Raw genomic sequence first — 26,233 nt, 5'->3', positions numbered from 1 at the left:
TCCAGTCTTGCCAATGCAGCAAGGCAACATGCTTGGCTTCGGGGGCGATGATGACGACGAGGATGCCAACACGTTTTTGGACCGTGGCGGCGTTGGCCTCCACGGCGACTTTACATCTGCTGTCGACGAGGCGGGATCGTTTGGCTGGGATGCCTCGCTTCCCGGGCAGTTTAGCACGCAAGCCGCCCGCTTTCCTGGCGGCCCGACTCGCAAGCATGTCCAGATTGGAGGCGTCACGACAACTGATTACGTGGACAACAGCGGCGATTGGGACGGCCAGGGCCTGAGCATGAGCCGATCGCACTCGCAGACGCACTCGCAGACGCTTGGCATGGGGGCCGACAAGCGACCAAACAGACTTCCTCGCAACTCGTCCACGCCCTCGCACATGACAAACAAGCACAGCGGGTTCGAACAAATCGCCCAGTCTCTTCCCAGCTCTCCGGGCGGCAACGCCGCTGGTAACGCTTCGGGCTTCTCGTCGGTTGCGCCAAGCAGGCCGCCCTCACCGCCCCCAAGCTCCAAGCATGGCTCTACCACCAATCTGCCGGCGGCGGGTGCAAACGCTGGCGAGAACGGCAATCCCACCACCTGCACCAACTGCTTCACGCAGACGACTCCGCTGTGGAGACGCAACCCCGAGGGCCAGCCTCTCTGCAATGCCTGCGGCCTCTTCCTGAAGCTCCACGGCGTGGTGCGACCACTCAGCTTGAAGACGGACGTCATCAAGAAGAGAAACCGGGGATCTGGCAACAACCTGCCCGTAGGAGGAACGAGGAAGAAGGCCGGCACCGGCTCCAATGCCGCCTCGAGGAAGAATTCGACGCTGTCCATGTCTGCTGCCGCAGCTGCCGCCGCCGCCGCCGCCGTAGCTGTGCCCGTGGTGAACAACCAGGCAGCCGTATCACCGCCGTCAATGAACCGCCCCAGCAGCAACAAAGATGCCGACAGTCCCACTAGCAGTGGAAACTTCACCGCGGGAAGCACACCTGGAAGCCAATATGGGGGAGCAGCCATTGTAGGCGGCAAAGGCGTCGTGCCAATCGCTGCTGCACCGCTAAAGACGGCGCCTGGACCCGGTGCTTCCTCCATGTCTCGACCGGCCACGGCGCCGTCAAAGAGACAGCGCAGGCACAGCAAAAGCGAAAGCACGGCAAACTCATCAGCCATGGACCTTGACAGTCCTTCAGAATCTGCCCCGCGACCTCTTGGCACGACTCCCAGCATGCCTTCCATCTCAAGCACGATGATGTCAAGCACCAACTTCTCCATGGGTCAGCGCTCCATGATGGGATCCAGCATAGGATCCAACATGGTATCGATGGGCGGCACTCAGTCCGGCCTCGTCAGTGGCGCTGGTGGCTCGTCAGGACCCCAGGAATGGGAATGGCTGACTATGAGTCTTTGAAAGAATTGTCCTGTTAAACCATCAACCACGATGCCTGGACAGAAGCTTTAGATTTTCACGAGCACAGGGCTTGCTTGTGAATGCTTGCTGTACGACGTATGGCTAGTAAAGTTTTTCTTTTTTTTTTCTTCAACCTTAACATGTTTTATCTCTTTTTTTTTCTTTTTAGTCGAGTGAGAGATTTCACAAAAGACGGCGGCCTCAGAAGAAAGAGCGGATATATTTGAAGAGAGACGACGACTAGTTTACGTCGCTGGTAATGCAGGCGGCTTGGCTTGATTGCTTTATTTAACGAAAGAGTCTTATCACGACGTCGAGGGAACAAGGGCGTATATGAATGGGCATCTCCATGGCGTGTTGGTTCGAGCAATGATACCTGGGTCTGAATTTTTATTTTTGGTGTCTTTTTTTCTTTTTTTCCTTTTTCCTTTTTGCTTTCTTTGCAAGCAAGAGTCGGCACACAGTCTGGTAATAAGTTTTTTTTTTATCTGGGTGGAATAACATGGGCGGGAAAACATTCGAGAAAGCGTTTTTATAGTATTTTTATTCCATCAGCGCTTTAATCACTGGCACAGCAAGAAAGGAGCGCGCGCGCTGCTTCCAAGGAGACCCAACATGGTACTTTTTGAAACCGCGAGGCCTCAACAGACGAAACTGTCCAACTTTAGGGAAAGGACTTTTCGCACTCTTTTAAGCCGAGTTTAGAGGAAAGGAAAGCTGGTCGATGATAACGCTACGGAGTTTGGCCTCTCGCCGCATGAGATGGGATGATGTTTTTGTCTTTTTTTTCCTTTTCTTTTCTTTTCTTTTCCTTGTTTTATTCTCTTTTCCATACACTGAGTTTTGGATAATGGTGGCGGCGCTGGCTCGTTTATTTTCCTCAATCGATGCCCTGAAGGCAGCCTCTTTTTTTTTTACCTTATTCCCTTTTAGATGACAGAGATGAGTTTTATTGTTAAATTTTTGGATCGGAATCAAAGACTAGTGTTGAGAAAGCCATGTCCCAGCTGCGAGACAGACCTGTGATGACGAGAAAGATGTTTGAATCTTTGATGATGAAGAAGATGTGTGATGACAAAGATTCGTGGTGATGACGCTAATAATCAATAGACGAAATCTCCCTCTTTATGCAATGGACGTCACGCCAAACCCGGATACAAAGCCATACATTTGATTCATCTACCTGTGTACCATATACTCATACTCGTTACTCCTACATGAAGGGATTCTCAAAACAACAAGAAAAACAGTCCCATCGCCATTCATCCATGGGCGGAGACTATTCATACCCAATATGCCACACACACACAGACGCACACACACGCAATGAAAATAACCCTTGTCCTGGCAAATTCAGCCCACCACCCCGGCCATGTTTCCAACCAATCTTTTTTATTCTTTCAATGCCATCAAGAAGAACAAGTGAAGAAAAAAAGAAAAAAATAGCCTACCCAAGGCCCCCCCCCCCCTCACTTTATGGCGCTCCCCTCTCGGATTGTAATTACCAGTGACCATCTCTGCAATTCCAAGCCAGAAAATAGAAAGAAAACGAATGAAAGCGTGACAAGAAAGAAATCCAAGGGTAAAATCCAAGGACAACAGAACGATGGTGGAAGAGAACTAGAAAAGGGAGACACAGTGACAAGAGGCTAGCAGTACATTAGAAGAAATTACTTTGGTATCCCAACCGGCAACAGATGAAATGTAGAAAGATGCCATGTAGCAAAAACGAAAAGGGAGAAACAAGAACTTCTCGCAGTGGTATGTCAAAAGAATAGGAAAACCCCCCCCTGAGAGGCCAAGCCAAGATAAAAACAGACAGAAAAAAGAAAAAAGGGGCCCAAAGTGCTTGTTTGTTACTTGTCAGACACGCAAGAGAGAGAAGAAAAAAAAATCAAAACAGCTGAGGCCGACGTATCGCAGGGGGCCTGCGATATCCCCAATTGTACCACAATGGCTCACCCTAAAACATGGTACCAAACGAGTCGTCGGTCGGGATGCGCTTCCGCGGGCTGTTGCTGCCGTCACCGTCATCGGTAGCAGGCTTGCGGTGCCGGAACGTGAAGCCGACAAAGAGACTCTTGCTCATCTCCTCCTCGCGCTCGGCCATGCTTTCCAAGGCCTGCTGCTTGTCGTGGACCTCTTTATACTTGGCCATGTCGGCATCGCTGCCAAAGTCGTCAAAGTAGCCGGCATCCGTCTCAGAGTCCAGCTCTGGCACAAAGGGCGCCCTGGTCTGGCGCAGCGTCTCCCAGTCGACCTCGGCGAAGTAGTGGTGGGCAAAGATGTCCTTGATCTCACTGAAGCGCTTGGTGCGTGAATTGATGCATCTAAGAGGAGGGGCTACTTGTTAGCTTTCGGTAGAGTAAAGGGGTATGGATGCAAAGAAACTCACGTAGTAATAAAGTTCCACGTCCGGTTGCTCAAAAAGTAGTTGGGGTCTTCCCAGACGGGCCTCTTAAGAACCTCTTTCCAGTGCTTCAAATTACGCCACGTCTCGTCAGGGGTCGAACCAGCGAATGGAGGGAAGCCGGTCAGGGCCTCGAACAGCATGCAGCCCAAGCTCCAGTAATCCACCGTGTAATCGTACTCTTCTCCTCTGAGAACCTCTGGAGCCATGTAGTCTGGTGAGCCGACAATGGACTTTGCGTAGTTGACATCCTTGTCCCGCATGGTTCGGTAGCTCTCACGACGTTCGGCCACCGTCCGCTGACCTATTGGTTTGCCAAATGGCACTGGTGTCTCGGAAGCCTGTTCCAGCTTGATGCGCATGGATTCAATCTTTGACGGGGCCAAAACACCAGCAGCGAGGCCAAAGTCGGTCAGCTTGACATGGCCCGTGGAGTCGACGAGGAAGTTTTCGGGCTTCAGGTCGCGGTGGATGTAACCGAGCTTGTGGAGAGCGTCGACTGAGCAGAACATCTCGGCAATGTAGAAGCGCGCATGTCGGTTGGACAGCACCCCCGTATTGTTAAGGAGAGTACGGAAGTCGCCGCCAGGCACGTACTCCATGGCGAGATAGATGTTCTTATCATCCTGGAACGAGTACAGGAGCCGAACCAGCCAGTCGCTTTGCGCCGTCGTCAGGATGTCTCGCTCCGTCAGAACGTGGCGCACCTCGTCCAGCTTGAAGAGCAGCTTTTTGCTCATCACCTTGAGCGCACACACCTCGCGCGTGTCCTTTTTCTGAGCGAGAAAGACTTGGCCGTAGCCGCCCTGGCCGACCTGGGTGAGGATCTGGAAATCGCCCTGTTTTAATCGGATGCGACGCTTTCGAAGGTTGGCGCGCTCTCGGCCGGTGTACTTGGACCACACTCGGTGGGTTTCCGGGTCAGTCTCGGGGGATGCTGGGAACTCGCTCTTGAAGGCGGCGAGGCGCTTCTGCCGCGCACCGACATATGTGAGCAGGTCAAAGTAGTAGTCGAGGAAGTCTAGGGCAAAGAGTCCATCATGTCAGTCAGAGGCTCAGGAGTAGTAAGTGGTAAGAAGCAGCAATGGCGGCAACAAAAACTTACAAAGCTGGGTAACATTGACCATGCGGCGCACATTGGGCCGCTGCAGAATCTCACGCTCCTCGGCCGTCAAGCCGCGAGCCGTGTTAAACCTCTTGGCGATGATGGGACGCTCGCCCTTGGTATCGTACATCTGCTGGCGAGAGAGCGCGGCATGGCTGTGGTGCGGGTGGCGGTCTTGGTCTTGGGCGAGACGAGGCACCGGCGGCGCATTTGCATCATGAGCCTGAGCGGGCTGGGCATGTCGCTTGCGCGGTGAGCCAGGCGAGGCCCTCCCCTTTTCTGTCCTCTGCATCTTTTCCACCTTGTCCGCCTTTTCCGCCTTTTCTACCTTGTCCACCTTTGGCATCTTCTTCTGCACGACGCTGCCATCGAGGGGGGAGGGCGGCCTCTTCCTCCTCATCTTGCTGGCGCTGCTGCTGCTCGAGAGACTGGAGAGTGAGGGGCTGCGGCGTCCGAGGCTGCGGCGTCCGAGACTGGGATTGAGACAGAGGCTGAGATTGAGATTGAGACGGGGGGGGAAGCTGCGCTGCTCTCTTGCCGCTGCCGTTGGTGTTATTGGGGCTGCTGCTGCCGTTGGCCTTGGTCGGCGAGGGCGAAAGCGGAGCGATGACGCTCTGCGGGCGAGGCGTCAGCCTGACGGGAGCGTCAAAGCCGCCGCCGCTGGAGCTGGAGCTCAGGTTGGAACTCAGGTTCGAGCTCAGATTCGAGCTGACGTTGGAGCTCACGTTGGAGCCCAGGTTGAGGTTCATGGCGGCGTCAAAGGCGGTGGGCAGGTCGTTCGCGCCGGGCGGCATCGTCCGTTTGCTGGGGCTGCCCAGCGGCGTGTTGAGCGGGTTGATGAAGCTGTTGCTGTTCATGGTGGGCGTGACGGGGCGAGGCTCGGCGTGTGCGTCTCCAGCCCGCGCCTTGTCCCTGCCGGAGCTGCTGGTGCCGACGCTGGAGCTGCCGGGGAAGAAGGTCGACATGAAGCTGGCCATCTTTTTTTTTCTTGCTTTTCCCTCTTTAACCCACTGCAAGGCGTGACGTGGCGGCAGCGGTGGAGAGTGGACTGGACTGGGCGACCAGGGGAGAGCAAGCGAGGATCGATCGATTGGCTGGTGGGTGAGCGTCTGCAGTAGCGGACGACGGGAGCAAATCAAGTCAAGTCAAATCAAGCAAGCAGTCTCTACTGTAGCAGCCGATGCCTGGTCGCAGCAGTTGGTTGGATCGATCTGCTGTTGCTTTTACGTCCGCTTCTGCTTCTGCTTCTGATGCTGCTTCAGGCTGTATGGATGCGCGTATATGGTAATGGATAGCTAGTATAACTAGTAGGCAGATGTTCTGTGCGTCTGCAGATCCCCCTCCTTGGAGTTGATCCAACAGAATCGATCGATATTCAATGTTTTGAAATATGGGTAATGCAGAAGACAAGACAAGGACAAGGAATGACGGAAAGATGCCTCGAGGGATTCAATGCTAGCAGCGGCAAGGATGCGCTGAGAGAAGAGAAAATCGATGCTGTCACGTCTCTGCAATGCGCACGGAAGAGCAAAAGAGAGTCAGCCAAGCTGAAGAGAAGAGAGAAGTGGAAAGGCGCGGGGGGGTGCAAAACGAACCCAAACAACGTAAACAAAACAAAGCTGCTCTCTCGTAGCCCCTCTACTTTGTCGGACAAGGCCACCGAGTGATGGATTCGCAGATGGACAGTTGGCTCGAGGATCTGGTCAACCACTCTCTTGGGCTCTGGGATCGCTTCGTCAAAGGCTGTCATTCGCTGCCGCTCGCAAGATTTTAAGAAAGCGACCGGGGGCTGGCCTTTCCGGTAAGTGGGATGTTGGAGACGAGGCGGCGATTGGATCAAGCCAGTCCAAAATCAACATGGTTGCAGCAGCAACAAGCATCATCCAGGTGCGGGTGGGGGCGCTGAGGCTGCTGGGAGAGCCCGCTAGCAGCTGCAGCACAGGAGCCCACCTGCGCGCCAAACAGCCAAACAGCCCTTCCACAGGGCACCGGGGCCTGCTAGCCCAGAAAATTGCAGCGCTATCGGTGCTAGCAGCGACAAGCGCCATCGGTGGCATTGAGTGCCAGCGCTCTGATTTGTGCCCTGTAGCGCCCCCCCTCCCTGTCCCCTTGTGGCTCCCGCCATGGGAGCGGAGGGGCGCTGCAGCGATGACCTCAGCAGCGGGGGGGTGGTCTCAGCTCTGGGGGAGCTTTGTTTCAGCTTTCTCGTGCTCTCTCTCTGTACTTTTAAGGTTCTTTGTTGGCCGAATACGAATTTTTTTTTTTTATTCCCTGTGTCAAATGTCAAATGTCAAATGTCTCAGTTGGATTCCTTGCAGATGATGTTCCGAACCCTGCATGGAGATTAGCGTCGCTTGCTTATGTTGTCTGAGCTGAAGAGGCTCATTTCCATGACAACAAGAGGTATGCTAAGTACAATTCATTATACAACTAGATACCGGCACACGCACGCACACAATAGTGGTGCTACGATAAACAAAGAGATTTTGTCGAATTGGGAAGAAGCAATGACTTTGAGTGGCAAAAAGCAAAGCAAATACCCGCATGCGGAAGTATGACAAGCAAAATGCTTTGTTTGGAATCTTGTGCCTTGTGCAACCTGGAGCCATGTCCAACGCTTACCACTACATATATGCAGCCTGCCTATGCATGTAAGACGGGATTTCTCATCACAACAAATAAACAAACAAACAGATCCATTTTGAGGTGGGAGGTGTTGCCATGAGGACATGATATGAATTGTTGCTCAGCTGAGAACAAAAAGTCTGCCCTCTCTCACTGACACTGTTGACAATGACTCACTGCTGACCATTGTGAATTTTCATCTCTATACAACTACATGTATGCGCACTACACTCATAACACCGCTCTTTACAATGAAAGATGCTCACAGTCAGTGCACTCTCGATAGAGTACACCCACAGCTTTCCTCACATGAAAAAAGGCAGTTCTTTCAAGGGGCCGTGATCAAGCACCACTCGCCGTTTGAACAAAGCACACGGCATACCAATAGACAATGAGATGAAGACCAACTCATAAAGCTCTAGTCCGTAGATGCGACTTTGATGGTGATGCCCTTTTCAACAGCAGAGATTCACTGCCATGTAGACATTCATATTCCGTCACGACAACCATACATGTGGTGCGTTTTTCACTCTTTGAATTCCATGCTCATATATAATGTCATCATCGCCTTTTGCTTTGTTTGGGTACATGTAGTCTGCATGTAGCTTGGCGATAGTTCAAGGCAAAAGCTCCGTCTGCCACCATGGATCCCTCGAGTCAATACCAAAAGTTGGTTGCTGAGAGCCTTCAAGAGATGCAGGAAACAGTCAAGAGATTCCAGAATATCCAAATCGTCCAGGAGCAGCGCATCATAGAATTGGGTCGTCAACTCGAGTCGTATCGCCAAAGGCAGGCCGAATTCGCTCCCTTCTCCCGTCTGCCGCCAGAATTGAGGCGTCACATATGGAGGCTGGCTATTCCTTCGCAGGTCTTCAGGCCGTTTCGCTATTTGGAGCCTTCTCATCTGCAACGCAAGAGCCTCCCTCCGCCAACAATCTCCCGCGTCTGCCGAGAAGCTCGACAGGTTGCATATCTGCAAGGGACCTTGTACCGCCACGACTTTCTCGCCCCCGTGTTTTGGACCTGGTTCAGTGGACGGAGAGACGTGCTGGATCTTTCCTCTTACTGCCTATCGGAAAATGGTTTCATCCCTCTGCAGACGGGTCTTCTTCGAGGGGCGAGGACAATCATACTCGACGTGGGCCTCGTTAATGAATTGTCGATAACCGGCTTGAACAGCAAGTCTAGCCATTTCCAAAGCGTCAAGACCATCTACCTTTCAGTGGGGAATCCATTTCAGGTCGACAACCGGTCATGGCAGCCGCAGGCGGTGGCTCGGCTGTTCAGGGACCAGTCATTTGCCTTGATCGATGTGGAAGACGACCAAGAGCTCGAGCATCTCGAGCAAATCCTTTGTGTGATTGGCAATGACGATACCAATGCCATGAGCTGGTGGCACAGGGAAGCCGTGACGAGGCTACAGGACCGAATTCGACCTCCAGCCGAAAAGATGAAGGCTTGGAGAGATGCCAAAATGCTCCTCTCAAAAGGGTGGATGTCGCATCGTTATCCAATGTTGCCGCTGGCTGAGAGCTTTTTGGAGCAGATGACGGATCAAGAGGCGAGAAGGCTGTATCCCCAGCTACCCACCGTCAAATTGGTGCAGACATTTGAGTTGACACCCGTCTCCCGGTTTACAAGACGGCGTATGCGAGAAGATATCAGAGGCTGAACAAAGCACATGTACCTACATGCAGATAGAATCTATAATTGTAACCTCGCAACTCCATCATCCACTTTGCTCACGGCTCAATTGAAACACACTGTTTACAAGCACATGGATAGCTAGGCCAGATACTCCGCACAAATCGAACGATTCATAGAGCCGGAGTGCGTCGGCATTGCCCCAATCCGGCCAATCACGTCCCCAGTTCTGATCTTATCAATCAATCTCGCCCGTCACATGCCGACGCCATCCCGCAATCACTTGATCAGAGCCAACCGAGCAGGGGGACATCTTGCCCCACGGCTTAATGAGCCGATCTCCCCTTCTTTCATCTCGTACTCCTCACCGACGGCAATTGCCATCAAACCCGTGATACTTTTAAGTAAGTCGCCTGCTCTTTACTTCCAAATGGAAGGTTCCTTTATTCAGTGCTGCTACTACATGCAGCTTCAATCCAGCTGTGTAACTGGCTAACCAATCACATTGGTGAATTCTGAAGCTCTGTGCTCTTTCTCGCCCTTTATTCGTTCTACTACTTGCCCACCATGAAGCTGCTTAGCGTCATCACCGGCCTCACCGGCTGTGCAACCGCCGTCGAGCTCCACGGTCCGCTCTTTGGCGGCTTTGACAACAGCTTCGCCTCTCGCATTCCATCCAGCTACGAGTCCGCCGTTCAGGGCCGCCGCGTCCTGGCCCTGACGAAGCTCGGCACGCTGTCATCGACGTTTCCCAATTCTTCATCGTCGTCGTCGTCGTCGTCCAGCGAAGATGCTGCTGACGCGACGGAGAATCGGCCAGAAGGTCTCGACGGCCAGCCATTCGGCCAGATGGAGTACATTGCCGACTGCGAAGGCCAAGGGCACCCGACATTGCTGGCCATCAAGATTTCCACCAGCTACAGAAACGCCCAAGCGGGATCCAACCTTACGCTGTCCGTGCAATGGACTCCGCCATACCCGCCCGCCAGGCGCATTCCGCTGCTGTCGCGTCTGCTTTCATACTTTCCGTACATCAGCGACAAGTACGACGATGTAGCAGATGGTTCGTCTCTCCCGGACACGGTGCCCTACTCTGCGGCCAATCTCCCCCGATTCTCGCTGATTGGCTACCTCGAGCCCATCCAGCCCGATCTCAAGGAGTCTCTCCGGCTCGCCTACTGCTACACGTCCAAGCACCCGGACGCAAAGTATTGGCTGCCAGGCAACAAGATTCACACCAGCGAATGGGCCAGACTGGTGGTCACAAAGGTGTACTGGATTGGCGGCTTCGGCGACCGTGCGTACATTGGATGGATCCCCATTGAGGAGTGGAACAAGGTGACCAAGGACGAGTGGGAGCAGGTTCAGCTGCCTGGCGAGAAGAAGGGCTGGAGCGAGTGGAGCGCGGCCGATGAGGGTGATGAGCTTTGATTTACCAGGTAGCAGGATTTGATTTTTGCGTGACCTGTCTATTGTGGCGAAGAGGTGGCCATGACCAAATTTGTATGACCAATGTGTGTGACTGGACGATATGATGTGGCAATGTTACATGTAGTCTAGCTGTGTCAATGATGTTACGTTTTACAGTTTCATCTTCTCTCTTTTTTTTACCTGACCATTTTCGCAAGCTAGCATCAATACTATCAATACTACAATCATTATTTTTTAGGACTACAATTGGCTGTAGCTGAGACTTTTTAGTTGTTGGAGCAGATATCAATCTCAAGGTTGGCAATAGCGAGCGAGCCGACTGTCAACGTGGCCTTGCATTGCATCTCTTTGACAATTTCCCGCTTGTATAACTAACTTTTTGATACAAACGTATAATATGGGGTATGACAGACAGATTTGCAAAGAATAAAAAAAGACGAGTAAAATAAGTAGGTATGCCCAAGCATCTCGTGTAACGATGCGGATGCCTGAAAACAAGCGGTGCGTTGGGCCTTGGCTTATACGCACGGCTACTAGTATTCCGCTACAGTATGGATATTGTTGTTGCCTCGCCATTCATCCGACCCGGAAGGGGCCCGATCCGATGCGTTGCGTCCTGACTTCACATGCAGGCCGGGTAGCCATCCTATTTGTACACGTACCTCTACGGAGGCGCGAAAGACGGCACGGATCGTGCAGCAGCAGTCTGGAGGCTAAAATGGATCCCGATGCTAGCAAGGACGGGGGGGATCACGCAACTGATGTACCGGGACAAAAGGCATCTGCAGTTTTTTTTTTCTCTTCTCCTCTCTTTTCTTTTGAGGATTCAAAGTAATGGCATCAAAAACTTTCTGCAAAAGGGGTTGCAATTTGACGGTATTGGCTCTGTTTTGCTCCACGCTGGTATTTTTGCCGGGTAAGCAAAACCACATGTAATGTACACGCCTAGCAACCTATATATGGCTGCGTGGATTCTCATGGACAACACACGGCCTTTGCCAAGACGCTTGACAACTTTTTTTTTTATTGAAAAGAGATACATAGCAATAGCTGTTGAGGGAAAGTTGATGTAGCGTTATATCCAGTATTTGTGCCCAAACCGCGCATATGCGTCTGAGCTTATTGTCGGGAGCTCAGGGTATCACAGCATTTCAAGTGTAGCCCGGATATTTGGATATTTGTGCCGACCCATCATCGTCTTGCTCAAATGCTACCCTGGGGCGCCAGACAGAGCATTAATGCAAGTTTATCTTCCACCTCCATCTCGTCTTACTTGGCCAATGGCTTCTGCCGAGAATCATGCTTTTGCAGGTGGGCAGTACATGTACCCGGAGCCATATAGGCATGCACCCCGTGAGCATACATGTACAAATAGCTTCGTGGGTAGAGCATGGAGCATGGATCAAGACAATGTCTCGTCTGAATCTCCTGCCCCAAAGAGTGGGCTGGATTGCAGATCTGGCTGTCCGATACGAGACCCGGCTCTTCCCTTGCCCGGTGCTACGCCAACTACAAATGGTTGGTTTCAGTTTACATACGGTAAACTTCAAACTTGGGCCGACCACTCCGCGTTGTTGTAGCTCTGACAGACGATAAAGGGAGAGACAGTAGCCGGGGGATCCACCAGGAATAGGCCGTCGTTGAATAATAGGCCGGAGGATGGCATGGGGCTAATAGGCACCATTGAATCCTTCTTGGTAAATGGTACAACAAGGCAAGTAATAGACCGTTGAGGAAGAGAAAGAGCTTCACCGCTTCGAAAACGGCTCAGCCTGAAGCTATCAAGTAGTTGTCGGGGCTTGTGGTGTTGACTAATTGCCATTGGTGATGGAGACTCGTTGCAAAGATGATGCAACGGCGCCACATGCGCATATCACGATGCTAAGTCGCCCACAACTGGCACTACTGCATGTGGAAGACGGGGGGGACGTACGGGGTCAGCCGAGAGCTATATTGTCAGTTGTAATGCAGTTATAGGTACATGAAGCTGTAGGAGCAGTAATCAGGAGCTTTGTTTCCAAACAAAGTTTCCAGCATCAATGTATGGTACCTTGCCTGCTTACATTCATGGCCGGGCCAGACTGATCTCGGTCAGTTTCTTTGCGCCTTGCCTCTGCCTGCCTGCCAGTATGCATCCGCGTGGCTGCATGCACATGCGGGCAAGGCACATCGAATGGTATGCGCTCTTTAAACTGTGGCGGCGTGCCCCTCCCACATAGACGGAGAGACGGGGTAGCAGTAGAGGATCAACGAGATCAAATCAAATACGGCGAGCGAGAGCCATGCATGGTGCTGGGCTTTTGCTGCGTGTCCGTCGACTGTCTAGGTGCAGACAGAATGGACAGCAGCCTCACCAGGTGGCGGATTCGGTTTGTCCGGCTGTCTTTGGCCTATTCGCCTCCTCGTCAACCCGTATACCTACTTGTACATGCATGCTTCATCCTTCCGAGCAGGTACGTGTAGTTGCGACTAGTTTGGTTGGCGGTTTATTCTCCGTTGAAAATATCTCGACTGAGTAATAGCAAGGCTATGATTCCGTAATGGGATCGATCCGGGTAAAATGTTAGAAGAAAAAAGCCACCCCTTGCCGAAACCATGGCGATAAACGCCGAACCGACAAAAGTTTCATCTCCAGTCGAGTCAAGTCATGAGTCGTGCAAAGTTGGACGTGTTTCGGAAACATTGCCGGCATCGTGACCAGCTTCTTTTTTGCCTCCCTTTCGCGTCTTGAATCGGCTCCAAGTGCGTAACATTGCCATGGCCCTGTATGATACGTTGGCACTGCCATTGAACTAGGCCTAGCATAAATCATCCGAGGGGAAATCTTGGAGATGGCTGCAACGCGGTGGCCGCAGCAAGCCACAACGCAAGAATATCCATGATTGGATTACCTAAGGATTAGCCGCCATGGAACAGTGCAAGTCCGCGTCCCTACGGAGCAAGTAGCCGGCCAAGGGTTAGCGCTGCGTCTTTAGTGTGCTGATAGCCTCTAAGGCCCTGAAATGCAGGCGGCTCGGTGCCGTCAATGCGATATAATGTTGATATCGCTGCGGCCGAAAGAGGAAGCACTGCACGCCCCTCAGATGCGTTCAGGCGAGAGATATTCCCGTCATCAGAGAGCCTTGACAGACTTGGCTCCTCTCTGCGCCTAATAACGCAAAAGCCGGCTCTGGGGTCTCTCGGGATGCTGGCGGATGGATGCCATACTTTGCCCGCGGCTGAATTAGCGGCTGGTAGCTTCAAATGTTGCTTGCTCTTCTGCAATCTCATCTCGAGGCCATGTGTGTGGCTGGGGGCTAGCAGTGTTTAGCAGCCAGTAATCTCGTCCTCCCTGTGCTCTTATCGCTGACCGTGCTGCTAGTAAGCCCAAGTATCGTTACCTGGGGCTTTCTCGACGCCTGTGCTCCAGCTTAGCGTCCCCTTCTCCGCATTCTCTGGCCTGCAAGGCGTAAAACCCATTGAGAGATGCACATCGAGCTCGCACTGCCCACGAATGATGGAAGATGAGGAAGAAAACAGAGAATCACGGGCATTCGAGGAATACCGAGTAGTACGTGGCATTATGCAAAAACACCACTAGACTTGGCCATCGTAATCCAAGTCCTTGTTACCGACCAAAAAGCACTGAATAGATACAAACTTCATCTCAATATCAACCCCATCATGCAAACATCAATTCAACGAAATGACCTGCCCGTAGCGCAGCGCACATTGGCAGTGAGTGTCTTACAGCGAGTGCCACAGCGAGTGCCAGGCCGCAATTCACCGCACAGGCGCTAGCCTCCTTCCAGTAGCCCGCACCGCCCTTTTTGCCATCAACTCGCGCCCGCAGATCGATCGCTTCGTGTTGCTCTTCTTCATGTCTATTCAAATCAGAATCAGGCACTTGTTTGTCTTTGTGAGAAACACTCGGCCTGTTAGGTTCTACCAGCCCCCGTTTTAACCCCCCGTCACACCATCTGTGGCGGCCCAAGCAAACGCTACAGGCGCCAGTGCAGGCCCCTACCACCCTCTCGCCGGCTTGCATATGTACAGTGTCCAGGGTGCTGATAGGTACGGACCGCCCTCTATCCGTGCGCGCTACGAGCACAGGCACAGGCGCAGGTACAGATACAAGCACCCTGTGCCTTGACCGAAAAAGCCAAAAATTAGCAGGTGGCAGCCGTCAGCTTCGCTCTGGCCCGTCCATCATCCATCTCCTTCCTCCCATATTGGAGACTCCCGTCATCGTGAGGATTCTTCTCTTTTTCCCTGCCTCGTCTGCGGCGACCCATTGCATCGTCACCTCCACGTCCTCTCCCCCAAAAAGGTACGCAAATCAATCGTCCGTGCAGGCTGCGTTATCGCAATCTGCAATCTGCGGTGCTCCTCTGCTGCAACGCCCGGGGCTGGAGGCTGATATTCGGGTACAGCGGGAAAATACAAACTCCAGTCCCTTCTGCCGGCCACCGGTTGACGCTTCCGTGCCATTTGCTCGGGGCTCAAATCAGCATCCACTTCCGTCTCTGCTCGTCTCGTCTGCCTTGGCTGGAGCATCAGTTGCACCCTCGCCAGCCTCTTTTCCCCAGCGTCTGGGTCAACGATATCCCTCCTTCGTTCGCTCCCGAGACCCGGCTGTTACTGGCGAAGCTGCACCATTGCTTACTCGTCCTACCAGACTAGACCTTGCCTAGCACCTGGCTCCTAGCGCCTGGCACCTGGTCGACCCTTCGAAGCACCGTCGAAACCTCCATCTACTCACCTATCCACCTCTATAGCCGGCAACGCAACGGGATGGCGCCTCACCTCCCGTCTGAGAGATGACCTCCAGGACCCCCATCGGCGTCCACCCGCGACCGCCGCAGCGAACCATCAGCAGTTCGACGCTGCCGCCGGCTCAGCGGCCTCCGCCTCAACGCGCTCTGTCGCAGCAGCTGTTTCCCTCGTCGCCCGTGCGCAAGGACTCGGCCCTCAGCGATGCCTCGAGCGACTCCATCGACCATTTCCAGGCCCAGACGCATGGCCAGAGCACAACCCAAGCCCAGAACCATGCCCGCCTCGTAACCACGCCGCGGAGAGCGGGCTCTCGACTGCGCCTCGAGCTGTCCAACATCGACCCGCCGCACGGAAACTCAGCGCTGCTATCGACCACGGCATCGGCCACGGCCTCGGCTCCAACGTCTGCTGCTTCGTCGCCCCAGAGCCACACCACGTCGCGTGTGCCGTCCATGGCTGACGGAGGAGATGTTGGCGCCTCGAGTCCAACGCCCACCCGAGCCTCAGCTGCCGACCTCGACAACGACAACATCCCTTTTCCCATGCCCAAACGACGCCTGCCGGCATCGCAAACATACTCAAAGCTATTATCGAAACGACTGGAAGCTCCTCCGCGTCCCGCACCGGCCTTCAAAAAAGATGGTCGCCCGAAGCCATGGACTGTTGAAGTTCCCAAAGACGCTCCGCGCTATCCTCCTGCCGAGAAACGCCCACCTCCAACAAGTAGCGATCGGATGACAAAAGACGGCGATCCGTTCAGTCGGGGACTCTATTCCGGAAATGCCGACTTCTTTCCCTGGCATGGTACCAAGGATATCAAGCACCACGAGGACGACTGGACCCCAGAGGCGATTACAAAGGGTACGTGGGACCGCGGCACCCAAAACGAGACGGGCACCGCGAGAATGACCATATCCCCGGCTATCAAGCAAAAGCCTGGCATGAGCGCTCTTTCTACCATATTCATGGGTATTCTTAACCAGCGCAGACTTCGAGGCCACGTTACGGCCCCATCGACTTTTAAACCTCCCCCACGAGTCACTTTGACCGATACGAAGCGAGAGGTATGGATGAGAGATTTGGCCAATCCTGCCATCTCTCTTCGCCGACTTAGCAGGACTATCCCCCACGGTATTCGCGGCCGAACCCTTCTCGACCAGTGCCTGAATAAGAGCGTTCCTACCGAAAGGGCTGTCTGGCTGGCCAAATGTGTTGGCGCCAACGAGATTCGAGCCTTTAAGAGGAAGGGAGCTCCTGGTGGTGGTGCTTTTGCCATTGCCGGCGAGTTCAAGTGGATCAGAGACTGGACAGTCTTTGTGGAACAGTTTATCGAATCCACAACCTTTTCGTTTGGCGAGCCAGACTGGAAGGTCAAGGTGACTTATGCCATACGACTAGCCACCAGTTTTTACGCCGAGCAGCTTCTCGATCGAGACCACTATCTCGACTGGATCACATCTGGTTTGGAGCACAGTCCCCAATCCAAACTTCCCATGTGGATTTTGATTGCTCAGATCTGCTGGGCCGATATTCTACGCTCACGAAAGTATGGACGCCGTCTTGTTTATGCCTTGCTTGGCCATCTCCATACGGTAAGTCAGCCGCTGCCTTGTCTTGTTTTATATATATATATATATAAACGGGCATGTTGCCGTCGTCAAGATACCTGACTAACAAAAAAATTACCAGATCTATATCCATCCCGACAAAGATATTCTCATTCAACTATCGAGCCAGCTTTCCACCTTACTAGCCTCTCTTGTCAGAGATAAATCCGACAGCTTCATCGACCCAAGCCTATGGTCAAAGTATAGAGACGCCCTAGACGCCTCCCTACCGCGGGATGATAAAGCAAGTCGGGACGCATATTCTCATATCAATACTCGAAATGGCCAGGTATCTGTTACTAGCAATACCTCGCCACTGGCTGGGCGGCCACAGTTGGTACGGCTCCTGGACGCAACCCTGCTTAGCCAGATAAACCGCGATCTGCCCCAGAAATGCTGGGCCACCGGGGACGACAAGACCGATATTGTAAAGACCACCGTGGATTGGGCAACGTCCTTTTATCGCCCTGGCTTAGCAAGGGTCTACATTGCCGCCAACCTGATCAGGGTCTGGGCGTCGTTGAGGATAGATGTTACCGGTGCAATCCTTGAGCACATGGATACCATACCCGCCGACGACGAGGGACGCAAGCAGATGGCGTACCATCTTGTTGTAGAGTTGATTCGGACGGGGCAGTTCTCCGTCACTCAGTACACCAAGTGGCTCATGGCTCGCGGCGGCTGCAGTCATCCATCTGAAGTGGACTCTGACGAGGCTCCCTGCACCACCAGATTGCTGGTCCACCTTCCTGTACATTACCTGACAGAAGACCAGAAGGATGATCGAAGCAGCCTGCTCAGGCGAGCAGCCAACTATTCCGTCATTGAGGAAGCAGACGACATCCACAACGCCCTAGTGTGCGTCAGTCACACCCTGGGCTTGCCCGTGCAGGACAACGACATGTCTGGTGGCAGGAAGCCTATACCACTGCGAAAGCTCCTCCCAATGATCATCCACAGCTCAAGGGCTTTGCGATGCGCCGTGGGCATCCACTTGCGTGATGGTGTGATGAGGCTTAACAAATCTGTCCAAGCCATGTCGCAGCGTCTATTTTCTGCCATCCGCACCATTCTCGAGGCCACCCAAGACTTTTATGCCCTTTGCGAAATACTCAAATTTTGCTCTAGGACCACCAACATCGAAGTCCTCGCGTCCTGTGTTGACACTCTAAACTTGAATCTGCAAGTTTTTTACGCCCAAGGCACTGCCGAGCGCTTGTTCATCGTCTTCCTCGAGCGGCTCAAGGCTATTAACCAAGAGCAGGGCCTTGTGTCTCGCCCGCTACTCGCTTCTCTATGCTCCCTTTCCCGGCGGATGCCTAATCGCCAAGAGATTTCCAAACAGCTGGCTCACGAACTTATGCTGAGTGATCGCAACAATGCTACTGACGCATGCTCGCCGGTTTCCGACAATAACATGACCAACCCGCTGTCAGGTGCTGATGGCGAGGTCTCAGAACAGATTGAGAAACTGTTGGCAAGCGGAAACAGCATCGATCACCCGACCATGAATCGCCTTTTTGCATATATTATACGCAGACTTGAACTGGGCTGGGCCAAGATGGATGATAATCGGAGGATTCATGCCTCCCTACTCACTCGCCTCCGTTTATTCGATGCTCAGCATTTCGATAAGCTCATGTCTGACTGGGTTGGGCGAGTTCGGCTGATGAAGAAGCGGGAACGATTGCATGCCGTCTTTCCTCTCCTCATCATTACTGACGCTTTGCCCGTTTCTTTCCTCTTTGGGCCTACAAGCTTGACTCAAGCTTCTGCATCCCAGGGAGATGCTGAATCGGCAGGGGCTGCACCATTAGACCTGTCGTCTCCCGGAGCAGCAACTTTCCACCAAGAACTGCTTCAATTGACCCTATCGAAGCTGCCGGATGACACAGATCTCAGCCAGGAAGAAGTATATCGCTTTGGAATCTGCCAACAGTCTATTCATTTCAGCCATCACAAAGGCCTGCTTTCGCTCATACGCCACGCCATCATTGAATATGCTGATCTTCGAGCTGGAAATGGCAGTGTAAAATTACCGCTTGACGACGTCGCATATCGAAACAGGATACTGGACGCTTTGCAACTCTTGGTTGTTATGCACACTGCGGACGTTACAGAGGCGTTTAGCGTGCAAAAAGTCCATCCAGGAGCCTTCCACCTGATGCATGAAATCATTAGCAATCTCTTCAAGCAACACGGGGCCACCAAGGATGGATCGTCGTTGACAGCGCCCTATGACGAAATCTTGCGCCAGACGAACGAGCTCACTATGCCATTTTGCCAAATCAAGCTCAACATGGATCTTTCTGTTACGCCGCCTCGTCAGACTGAGGGCCAAGATGCGCCGCAGAGCGTGTCGCAGTATGATCTATTTGCACAAGCCATGGACCGTGCGATTGGAGCCCAGAATGTTATGTGGACGACTATGCTTCCCTGCCTAAGCAAGGACATCTCTCGCCACTTGCAAAGCCAGGCCCGCCAGCGATTTTTAGCTCTTGTGCCGGCGTCAACGCAATTGAAAGATGCCGAAAGTATCCAGGGCGCTCTCCCAAGCAATAACAATCTATACCTTGCCGAGAAGCTCCTTGGCGTTATCGAGGCCATCGTTGTGGGCCAGCCGCCGCCGCCTACAGCTCAGCTTACCATGGCTCTGGCCAACAAACTGTCGGATCTCGTCGACTTGGTCGTCGCGCCAAGGGCTGCCGAAGACAAGAAGGGGGGGCATGCTATCGGCTGTCGTTGAGCACTGGATACCGATGCTGCTGAAATTCGTGCTCTTACACAGCGTGTCTCAGGAGCCCTTGAGTGCCTCTGTAATGACTACTTCCGTCCAGGGAAAACTGCTCATGCCTCCCCATCACGAGGCTCGGGCACATACTGTTCTGACCCTATGCCGCCTGCTGCTTGGACTCGAGACACTTCCAAGCCAGGTGGCTGGGGGCGGGCTGTTGCAGCATTTATTTGACGTCGCCGCGGTCTTGGCAGATGGCCTGCCAGACGACCTACGCCTCCACTGTGCCAAGTCTGTTCTTGTCGTGCCTGGTATGATGCCGACTCTACACACATCCTCAGACTTTCGCCTATATTACATCTTTAGCATTCCACCGCCAACAGTCATGGACGGCGTGATGCTTGCGCACAGAGACAAGGCAGCAGTGCCTCACAGCTCTGCATCGAGAGGCATGGGTGCCATGTATGGCATCCGGCCATTGCCACACGAGAGGCTCTCTCCCTATGTCATCCGACGATGGGAACTGCTTAGCGAGCCCACCCCTAATGTCGGTGTGAATGACACGAGCTTAAACCTAAGTCTCTTTCAAGCCATCAGGATACACTAAAGACGCAGATTTGTGTGTATCGCCAAAACAAGAAGGGGTTTCAACATTTCTTCTTATACTAAACTGCTTTTTTTGCTTTGCTTTGGTTTTGCTTCTTTTCTCCAACTATACATATTCTCGTGGCTTTTCCTTTCCTTTTCTTTTTGGGTTGTGTTTTCGGTTTGGTTCTCTTTCAGCATCATACTCATTACATCATTGCGAAGCACCATTCAGCGCGCATAATGGCCACGTTCATGATCAAGGTTTCACTCGACAGAAGGAAGATAAAATGGGGAAACTCCAGACCCTTGTGCCTACAGGATACATTTGACTCCTAGGCAGTGCCTTCTTCTTTCCTCCTCATGCTGTTTTCTTCTCCCTTTTTTTTCTCTCTTTGTTTCCTTTCATATCTCATTCGTCATGCGTTGTTTTAGAGATGCGAGTACCGTACCAGACTTTGGAAAAGAGGAAATACCCATAATTGCTATGACTCATGTGACGGCTGGTAGGAAGAAAAACGGCATGAAGGAAAAAGGAAGAAGCGAGGAAACTGGATATATTCACTGGGCCCGTGACAACGCATACGGGAGGAAGTGGAGGAGATACCTATAAAGGAGACTGAGAGGAGTTGTGATTTATGGAAAGCATGGCATTTTTGGCTTCTTTTTTTTTTCTTGTTATTTCCCATTCTCTTCTCTTTTATTTCACTTGATCTCTTTTTTTGTTTTGCTGTTGCTTATTTTTGTGTTGGATTTTTTTTGTCACGGTAGCTAGAGGAGAGCTTTTCAGATACCTTTTTTTCTTTTTTTTTTTTCCCTGTCCTCGTTGGAGAACCAGAAAAAGAAAAAAGAACGGGACTTCATCATATGAAAGAGGGACAGGCAAAAAAAGAGGTCATGGTTAATGGAAGGGTTTTCAAAGATTGATGTAGAGGAGGCGCATTGCAAATTACACTCAAGTTTTATATCTATTTTGTCTTTTCTTTATTCACTGGGGCTGGAGTTTTGTTTCGTTCATGCATGGCATGGGGTACGGGGAGAGGGTTTCTTTCGAGGCGCATTTTCTTTTCTTATTCTCTCTGCTTTCTTCTAATGTCTCGCCTCTTGGGCACATTTCTTGTAGGATACCTTTGCTCAATTGATTTGACTTTTTATTCTTATTATTTTAATGCTACTAGATTGCTTGGTGCAGTATACAGTCTACGAGTGTCGTTGACCAAAACATCAAAATCGACAAAAAGAATGAGACGACATAGAGACAAGAAAGGGGGAAGCGAGAACAACATTACATTCTATTAAATTTTGACTTGAATGTAGGTATATCGACTTATATCTGTGTGGGGAGACAGAAAGGCAATCAAGATGAATAAATAAGCAAATAAAAGCGCCATGCAAAAGATGGAAAAAGAGACAAGAGATGGAGAGGTAAAGGGAGAGACGAGACATATTGGACAGAGAAATAGTGAGATTCCCAAGATATCAACACACAGGCTGGTACCAACAGAAAATGACAAAAGGACAAAGGACAAGGAAAGAAGCAAAAAGTAAATCAATCAATCCTCGTCAAAGATCTGGTACGTGTTGACCAATATTGTGTCAATGACCTTGATCTGCCAGCCGGCATCTGTAATAGCGGTGCTGGGATCGGTGCCCATGAGCGTGGGACCGAGGATGACGGCCAGGTTGTGGGAGTTCATGCGGTTGATGTGGGAGTTGTCGATGACGCGGTGCAGGTGAAGCATGAGGGCGCGGAGGGTGGCGTAGTTGGGGTCGGGCAGGCTGTTGATGATGGCGTGGAGGTTGTCCCGGCGGACGATTTCATCTTCGTGTTCTACTCGTGTGGTCAGCAGGTGTTGGAGAAAGGAGGGGGAGGGGGTAGAGGGGTTATCATACTCGCTGCGTTGATGAAGCTGCTGTGGTGCTCCGTGGTGAAGAGCGGATCAGGCAGATCCCGGAAGAACTGCTTCAACAGGCCCGTAACACTGTTGACATCGTGGAAAAAGTTCTCTGGGTTTCTAAAGTCAAGCGCTTGTGCTTGAGATTCTGTGCGAGAGAGAGAATATATAGTTAGTTGACAAGAAACTCTCTTGATACAGGTCGAACAAGGACAAGACATGAGGTGAAGATACCTGAATCGAACATGGATTTTAGTCGGTTAATGTGGTTCATGGAACCAGACTGGCGGTAGATGCCCTCCACGCCCAGTCCAAACAAGTCGACAGCTTGGATACACTGGTACACAACCATGGGCACAGCAAGGCCATCTCGCTCATATAAGCGGCCTAGATGAACGCCAAACACGGGCTTTGAGCCCGCAGAAGTGTTGAGAGCAGGTGGGCCGCTGTATGCTGGTGGAGCGCTTGGCCCCGGAGGCTGATATGGAAGTCCCAGCTGAGGAGGCGAAGAGCTCTTCTCAGATGGACCCTCGCTCTCTTGGAAGGCAAGCGCTCCGAGCTGTGGCGGGCCGGTAAGTGCAGGGCCACCGTTGGGGAAGCGAGGGCCTCCTGATGCTGGACCCATTGGGCCCACTGAGCCATATTGAGGCTGGGGGCTAATGGGGGAATTCAGCATGTTGCCTTGACTAAAGGTACGGCTGTGGTTCGGTTGATGGAATGATTTTGGAGGCTCTGCGTTAGTGGGAGTAGAAGTAGTAGCAGCCGGTGGTCCCTGGGGGCCTGGAGCGCCTGCTGGAGGGCCGTTGAAGTTGCTAGGGCCTGTCCGTGATGCCACCGAGAAAGACTGCGGGCTTTGCTGAAATCCGCCTGAAGGAGCGGCTTGACTAACAGAAGGCTTCGAAGCATGAGATGCAGCCGGTAAGGATGAGTGGCCCATGGCGCCGGGCTGAGGACCAAGAACCTAAGAATTGCAAAAAAAGCAAACAAAACCAAACGTCAGTATGAGAGATCCAGATACGGAGTTGAGAGCAATCAGGTGAATCGGCGGGGGAGGTGGAAACGCACTGGATTGCGCTCGTATTTGATCTCGCCCGTGTTTGGCTGAACCTTGGAGTGGAATCCGGCCACGAACTCATCCAGGTCCTTGTTGATGTTGATGGACGCGACGGCGAATCTCATGCTTCGGGGCTGGTTGGGGCCAATGGAAGTGCTGTTTCTAAACGGACTGATGACGAGACCATTGCCAAGCAGTAGATTCTCGTTATTCAAAGCTATCGAGTGTGTTTGGTGGTTAGTTATTAATGAGCTGATGATACTTGGATTTGCTAAAGGGAGTCTCGTCTCAGGGGGAGCTTGTTTCCCAGTTTGACTACTTACCAAACTTTTGCATCTGCATGCCGACAGCAGAATCTATCTCGCGAATAGCCTCCTGAAGCGACTTGATAAGTTCAGGCCGAGTTGTATTCTGCAGCTGAGCCTTCTCCGTCTGTAGACTGGTGACGGCGCTGTGGTACATCTGATCTGCAGTCTGAACCTTCTTGAGGAGCTCCTCCTCTTGCTGGGCGGCCGACTTGTGTGCTTTGAATGCGCCCAAAACTTTGCCGCCGCCAGGTCTGCTCTCGCCTGTCCGGGCGCGGTCATATTCTTCGGCCAGAGAGTCGTATTTCGCCTTGCTCTTGCGCATTGCGACCTCGAGATCGACGACCTTTTGCTCGGCTGATAGACCGGTGGCTTTCCAAGATTTGCGGTTGCGCTCAGCAGTGCCAGCCGCCTCGAGGAGCTCTTCGTTCATCTGCAGAAGCGTTGCGGCAAAGTGGATGCCGTTATCAGCCATGCGTTCGTGGATATGGACCATTTCCTCGTATACTTGGCCAAATGAGCCTCCGCGGTGTTCGGGTCGTCGGATGTTATCTTGGGTGGCGCGCGCCAGCTTCTTCAGCGTCTGAGCATTGTCTTCCTCAAGGCTGGCTCGTTTTTTGAGAAAGATGCCAAACTCCTGAGCAATCACCGTCACCATCAGCTTCTTGTCCGGCTCTCTTGTCTCAGCCACATGGCGCCAGAGCTGCAGCCAACAGCATGGGGGTACCGCTGGCTACCATGTGAAAGGACCACAATTATATGTATGTAGGACAGGTTGGCTCACCTTTGCAGAGGCTACGCTCTGCTTCAAGCGCTGCAGCAGCGAAGGAATACCTTGCTATCAATAACAGTCAATATCAACGCCAACAACAGTAGTGGCGCCAGCATCGGCATTACGCGTGCGCATTCTCGCCCGGAGAAGCAGAATCTCATACCTCGGACGCCAACACCTCGTCGACCAGCTTGAGCACAGATGGATCAGTTGCAGGCAGTGCGGGAGCCTCGTCTGCCGCAGCCGTGCCGTCGCCGGGTCTCGCATCAGTCAAAGTGCCTTCATGCGCCGCAGCATCGCCGGAAGCTCGCCGGAGCTGCGCAGGGTCGTCGAGTGTAATTGATCCTGAAAAGTCTCGGCGATGCTGCAGCGGCGATGACTGCGGCATCTGCAGTGCCAGTGACGGCACCGGGGAGTCAATGGGCGAGCGAAAGTCGGCCATGGTTGTAGATGGGTTCGCCTCTGAGAGAGACTTGAGCCGTAGTTTGCTGTCGGCAGGGGAGAGGCCTCGAGTGATGGCAGTCGATGACGAAACTCTAGTTCGTACCTGTCGTCCACTGTTAATTCTCCAGAGGATAAAAAACAAGATGCGCCGCGGCGGTTAGAGCGACCTGTCCAGATGTTGACTACGGGAGAAGTCAGATGCAGGAACAAGGTGGAATGGAGCGAGCTATGACGAACTAGAAGCGCCGCGAATAAGGAAGAGGCAGGGGAGGGGAAGCTCACCAAACCCTAGAAGGGAGGCGCCTTTGGAAGGCGAGCAATTTCTCCAGGAGCCCGAAGGATTGCTTTGCGACTGGCCAGCTCCGCAATACCTCGGCTTGAGCTGTATATCGCCTTGTGTGTGTTTGTGTGTGTTTACGACGTGTCTCGAGGGTGGCAATCCGCGCGAAAATTGCAGCAATCGGACTCGGTCAGTTCAGCGCGAGCATTGGAGGAAACAGCCTCAATGTCGTCACTAGCAAAAAAAGAAGCCAGAAAAAAAAAAGAAAAAAAAAAAGCAGAAGCAACAAGGCGAGGGGCTGGGACCGCTTTGCTAGAGCGCGGCAGTTGGCCGGGCATAAACCAATCCGAGTGGGCGAAGCGGACGGGAGGGATCGCGGGAGAAGCGACGAGGTTCCAAGCTTATTGCCGGAGTGCAATTGCTGCTACTGCAGGTCGAAGTGGGTGGCTGAGGCTGGCCGGTGAGAGAGCAGCATGTAAGATGGGGGCGCCCGTGATAATGAAGATGCCCAGGTATGGAGATGGAGATGGAGATTTGGGGGAAACAGGCTGGCTGGGCCTAGGAGGTTCAAAAGATGGGGGATGTTTTTGGGGGCCTTTCTGGTGGCATGTTCTGTCCTCTGCCCTGTCCGGGGGCTCTTCAGCGGTTCTTTCGGGGAGTTGGTTGCCGCTAGCAGTGGATGCGACCGGATCGCGTACCTACGGGGTATATCGCCCTGCAGTTGATCATCGCGGGGGTACCTGATGACTACATTAGTAACTAACCAACATCTCAGCCTCGAGGCCACCTCAGCCTGTCCGTCATACAAGCAGCAGCTTCGTGAATCCCGCATCTGCAAGTCGCCGGAATGATTCTCGTATACGAGGCCGAGGGAAATGATGTCTCCCTAGGCACACGCAGGTTCCCGGACATCCCATCCGCTCTGGAATCTCATTTTCCTTTTTTCGTCCTTTTTTCCCAGTTGCTGACGCGTCTCTCTTGGCCATGCGGGACCAGGTTCAACACACTTCGTATTTGTGCACATCACATCATGCTACACTAGCACCTCGACTACTATAAACAATGTACACTCATTGAATGAATATCAACAGTGGTAGGGTTGATCCTCTAAGCTTAAGATGGCTGAAGTGAGCTCCTTACTTAACTGGTGGCTCTTGGCGTCTTTTGGAACTTCATTCT

At 52.6% G+C, this 26,233-nt stretch overlaps 7 protein-coding genes across 8 annotated transcripts; 5 read left to right on the top strand and 2 right to left on the bottom strand.

The window, feature by feature from the left end:
• Nucleotides 1-13: 13 nt before the first annotated feature.
• On the top strand, nt 14-1,408 carry TrAtP1_002114 (uncharacterized protein; the record flags this gene model as incomplete). Its single annotated transcript, XM_066111317.1, has 1 exon — nt 14-1,408. The coding sequence occupies one exon, from the start codon at nt 14-16 to the stop codon at nt 1,406-1,408; it is 1,395 nt and encodes a 464-aa protein (XP_065967391.1).
• Nucleotides 1,409-2,884: 1,476 nt separating this feature from the next.
• Nucleotides 2,885-6,718, bottom strand: TrAtP1_002113 (uncharacterized protein). Its single transcript, XM_066111316.1, has 4 exons — nt 6,519-6,718; nt 4,924-6,431; nt 3,804-4,839; nt 2,885-3,738 (listed from the first exon to the last, which is right to left on the bottom strand). The coding sequence occupies exons 2-4, from the start codon at nt 5,321-5,323 to the stop codon at nt 3,372-3,374; spliced, it is 1,803 nt and encodes a 600-aa protein (XP_065967390.1). The 5' UTR covers nt 5,324-6,431; nt 6,519-6,718; the 3' UTR covers nt 2,885-3,371.
• Nucleotides 6,719-7,584: 866 nt separating this feature from the next.
• TrAtP1_002112 (uncharacterized protein) lies at nt 7,585-9,315 on the top strand. Of its 2 annotated transcripts, none has more exons than XM_066111314.1 (2): nt 7,585-7,764; nt 7,835-9,315. In XM_066111314.1, exon 2 carries the CDS (start codon nt 8,192-8,194, stop codon nt 9,218-9,220), a length of 1,029 nt encoding a protein of 342 aa, XP_065967388.1. In that variant the 5' UTR covers nt 7,585-7,764; nt 7,835-8,191; the 3' UTR covers nt 9,221-9,315. The 2 variants fall into 2 exon arrangements, with proteins under 2 accessions (XP_065967388.1, XP_065967389.1); XM_066111315.1 differs by having other exon boundaries at nt 7,585-8,065; nt 8,241-9,315.
• Nucleotides 9,316-9,759: 444 nt separating this feature from the next.
• Nucleotides 9,760-10,623, top strand: TrAtP1_002111 (uncharacterized protein; the record flags this gene model as incomplete). The annotated part of the gene is made up of 1 exon (XM_014085590.2): nt 9,760-10,623. The coding sequence occupies one exon, from the start codon at nt 9,760-9,762 to the stop codon at nt 10,621-10,623; it is 864 nt and encodes a 287-aa protein (XP_013941065.2).
• Nucleotides 10,624-15,422: 4,799 nt separating this feature from the next.
• Nucleotides 15,423-19,731, top strand: TrAtP1_002110 (uncharacterized protein; the record flags this gene model as incomplete). Its single annotated transcript, XM_014085092.2, has 2 exons — nt 15,423-16,970; nt 17,068-19,731. 2 exons carry the CDS (start codon nt 15,423-15,425, stop codon nt 19,729-19,731), a joined length of 4,212 nt encoding a protein of 1,403 aa, XP_013940567.2.
• Nucleotides 19,732-19,804: 73 nt separating this feature from the next.
• On the top strand, nt 19,805-20,326 carry TrAtP1_002109 (uncharacterized protein; the record flags this gene model as incomplete). The annotated part of the gene is made up of 1 exon (XM_066111313.1): nt 19,805-20,326. One exon carries the CDS (start codon nt 19,805-19,807, stop codon nt 20,324-20,326), a length of 522 nt encoding a protein of 173 aa, XP_065967387.1.
• Nucleotides 20,327-21,857: 1,531 nt separating this feature from the next.
• On the bottom strand, nt 21,858-24,772 carry TrAtP1_002108 (uncharacterized protein; the record flags this gene model as incomplete). The annotated part of the gene is made up of 7 exons (XM_066111312.1): nt 21,858-22,135; nt 22,198-22,347; nt 22,434-23,160; nt 23,265-23,470; nt 23,577-24,195; nt 24,343-24,396; nt 24,494-24,772. The coding sequence occupies 7 exons, from the start codon at nt 24,770-24,772 to the stop codon at nt 21,858-21,860; spliced, it is 2,313 nt and encodes a 770-aa protein (XP_065967386.1).
• Nucleotides 24,773-26,233: the final 1,461 nt, after the last annotated feature.

This window comes from Trichoderma atroviride, chromosome 1, assembly GCF_020647795.1.
Source record: "Trichoderma atroviride chromosome 1, complete sequence".
NCBI classification, from domain to species: Eukaryota; Fungi; Ascomycota; class Sordariomycetes; order Hypocreales; family Hypocreaceae; genus Trichoderma; species Trichoderma atroviride.
Note: the sequence above shows the minus strand (reverse complement) of the source record. Positions and strands in the feature narration are given on the sequence as shown.

Bases quoted from the DNA above. Each gene is read 5' to 3' on its own strand.
- TrAtP1_002113 (XM_066111316.1), bottom strand. From the start codon at position 5,323: ATGAGGAGGAAGAGGCCGCCCTCCCCCCTCGATGGCAGCGTCGTGCAG. The intron at 4,840-4,923 runs GTAAGTTTTTGT...TCTTTGCCCTAG, and splicing joins GGTCAATGTTACCCAGCTTT to ACTTCCTCGACTACTACTTT. The intron at 3,739-3,803 runs GTGAGTTTCTTT...CCCTCCTCTTAG, and splicing joins ACGTGGAACTTTATTACTAC to ATGCATCAATTCACGCACCA.
- TrAtP1_002112 (XM_066111314.1), top strand. From the start codon at position 8,192: ATGGATCCCTCGAGTCAATACCAAAAGTTGGTTGCTGAGAGCCTTCAA.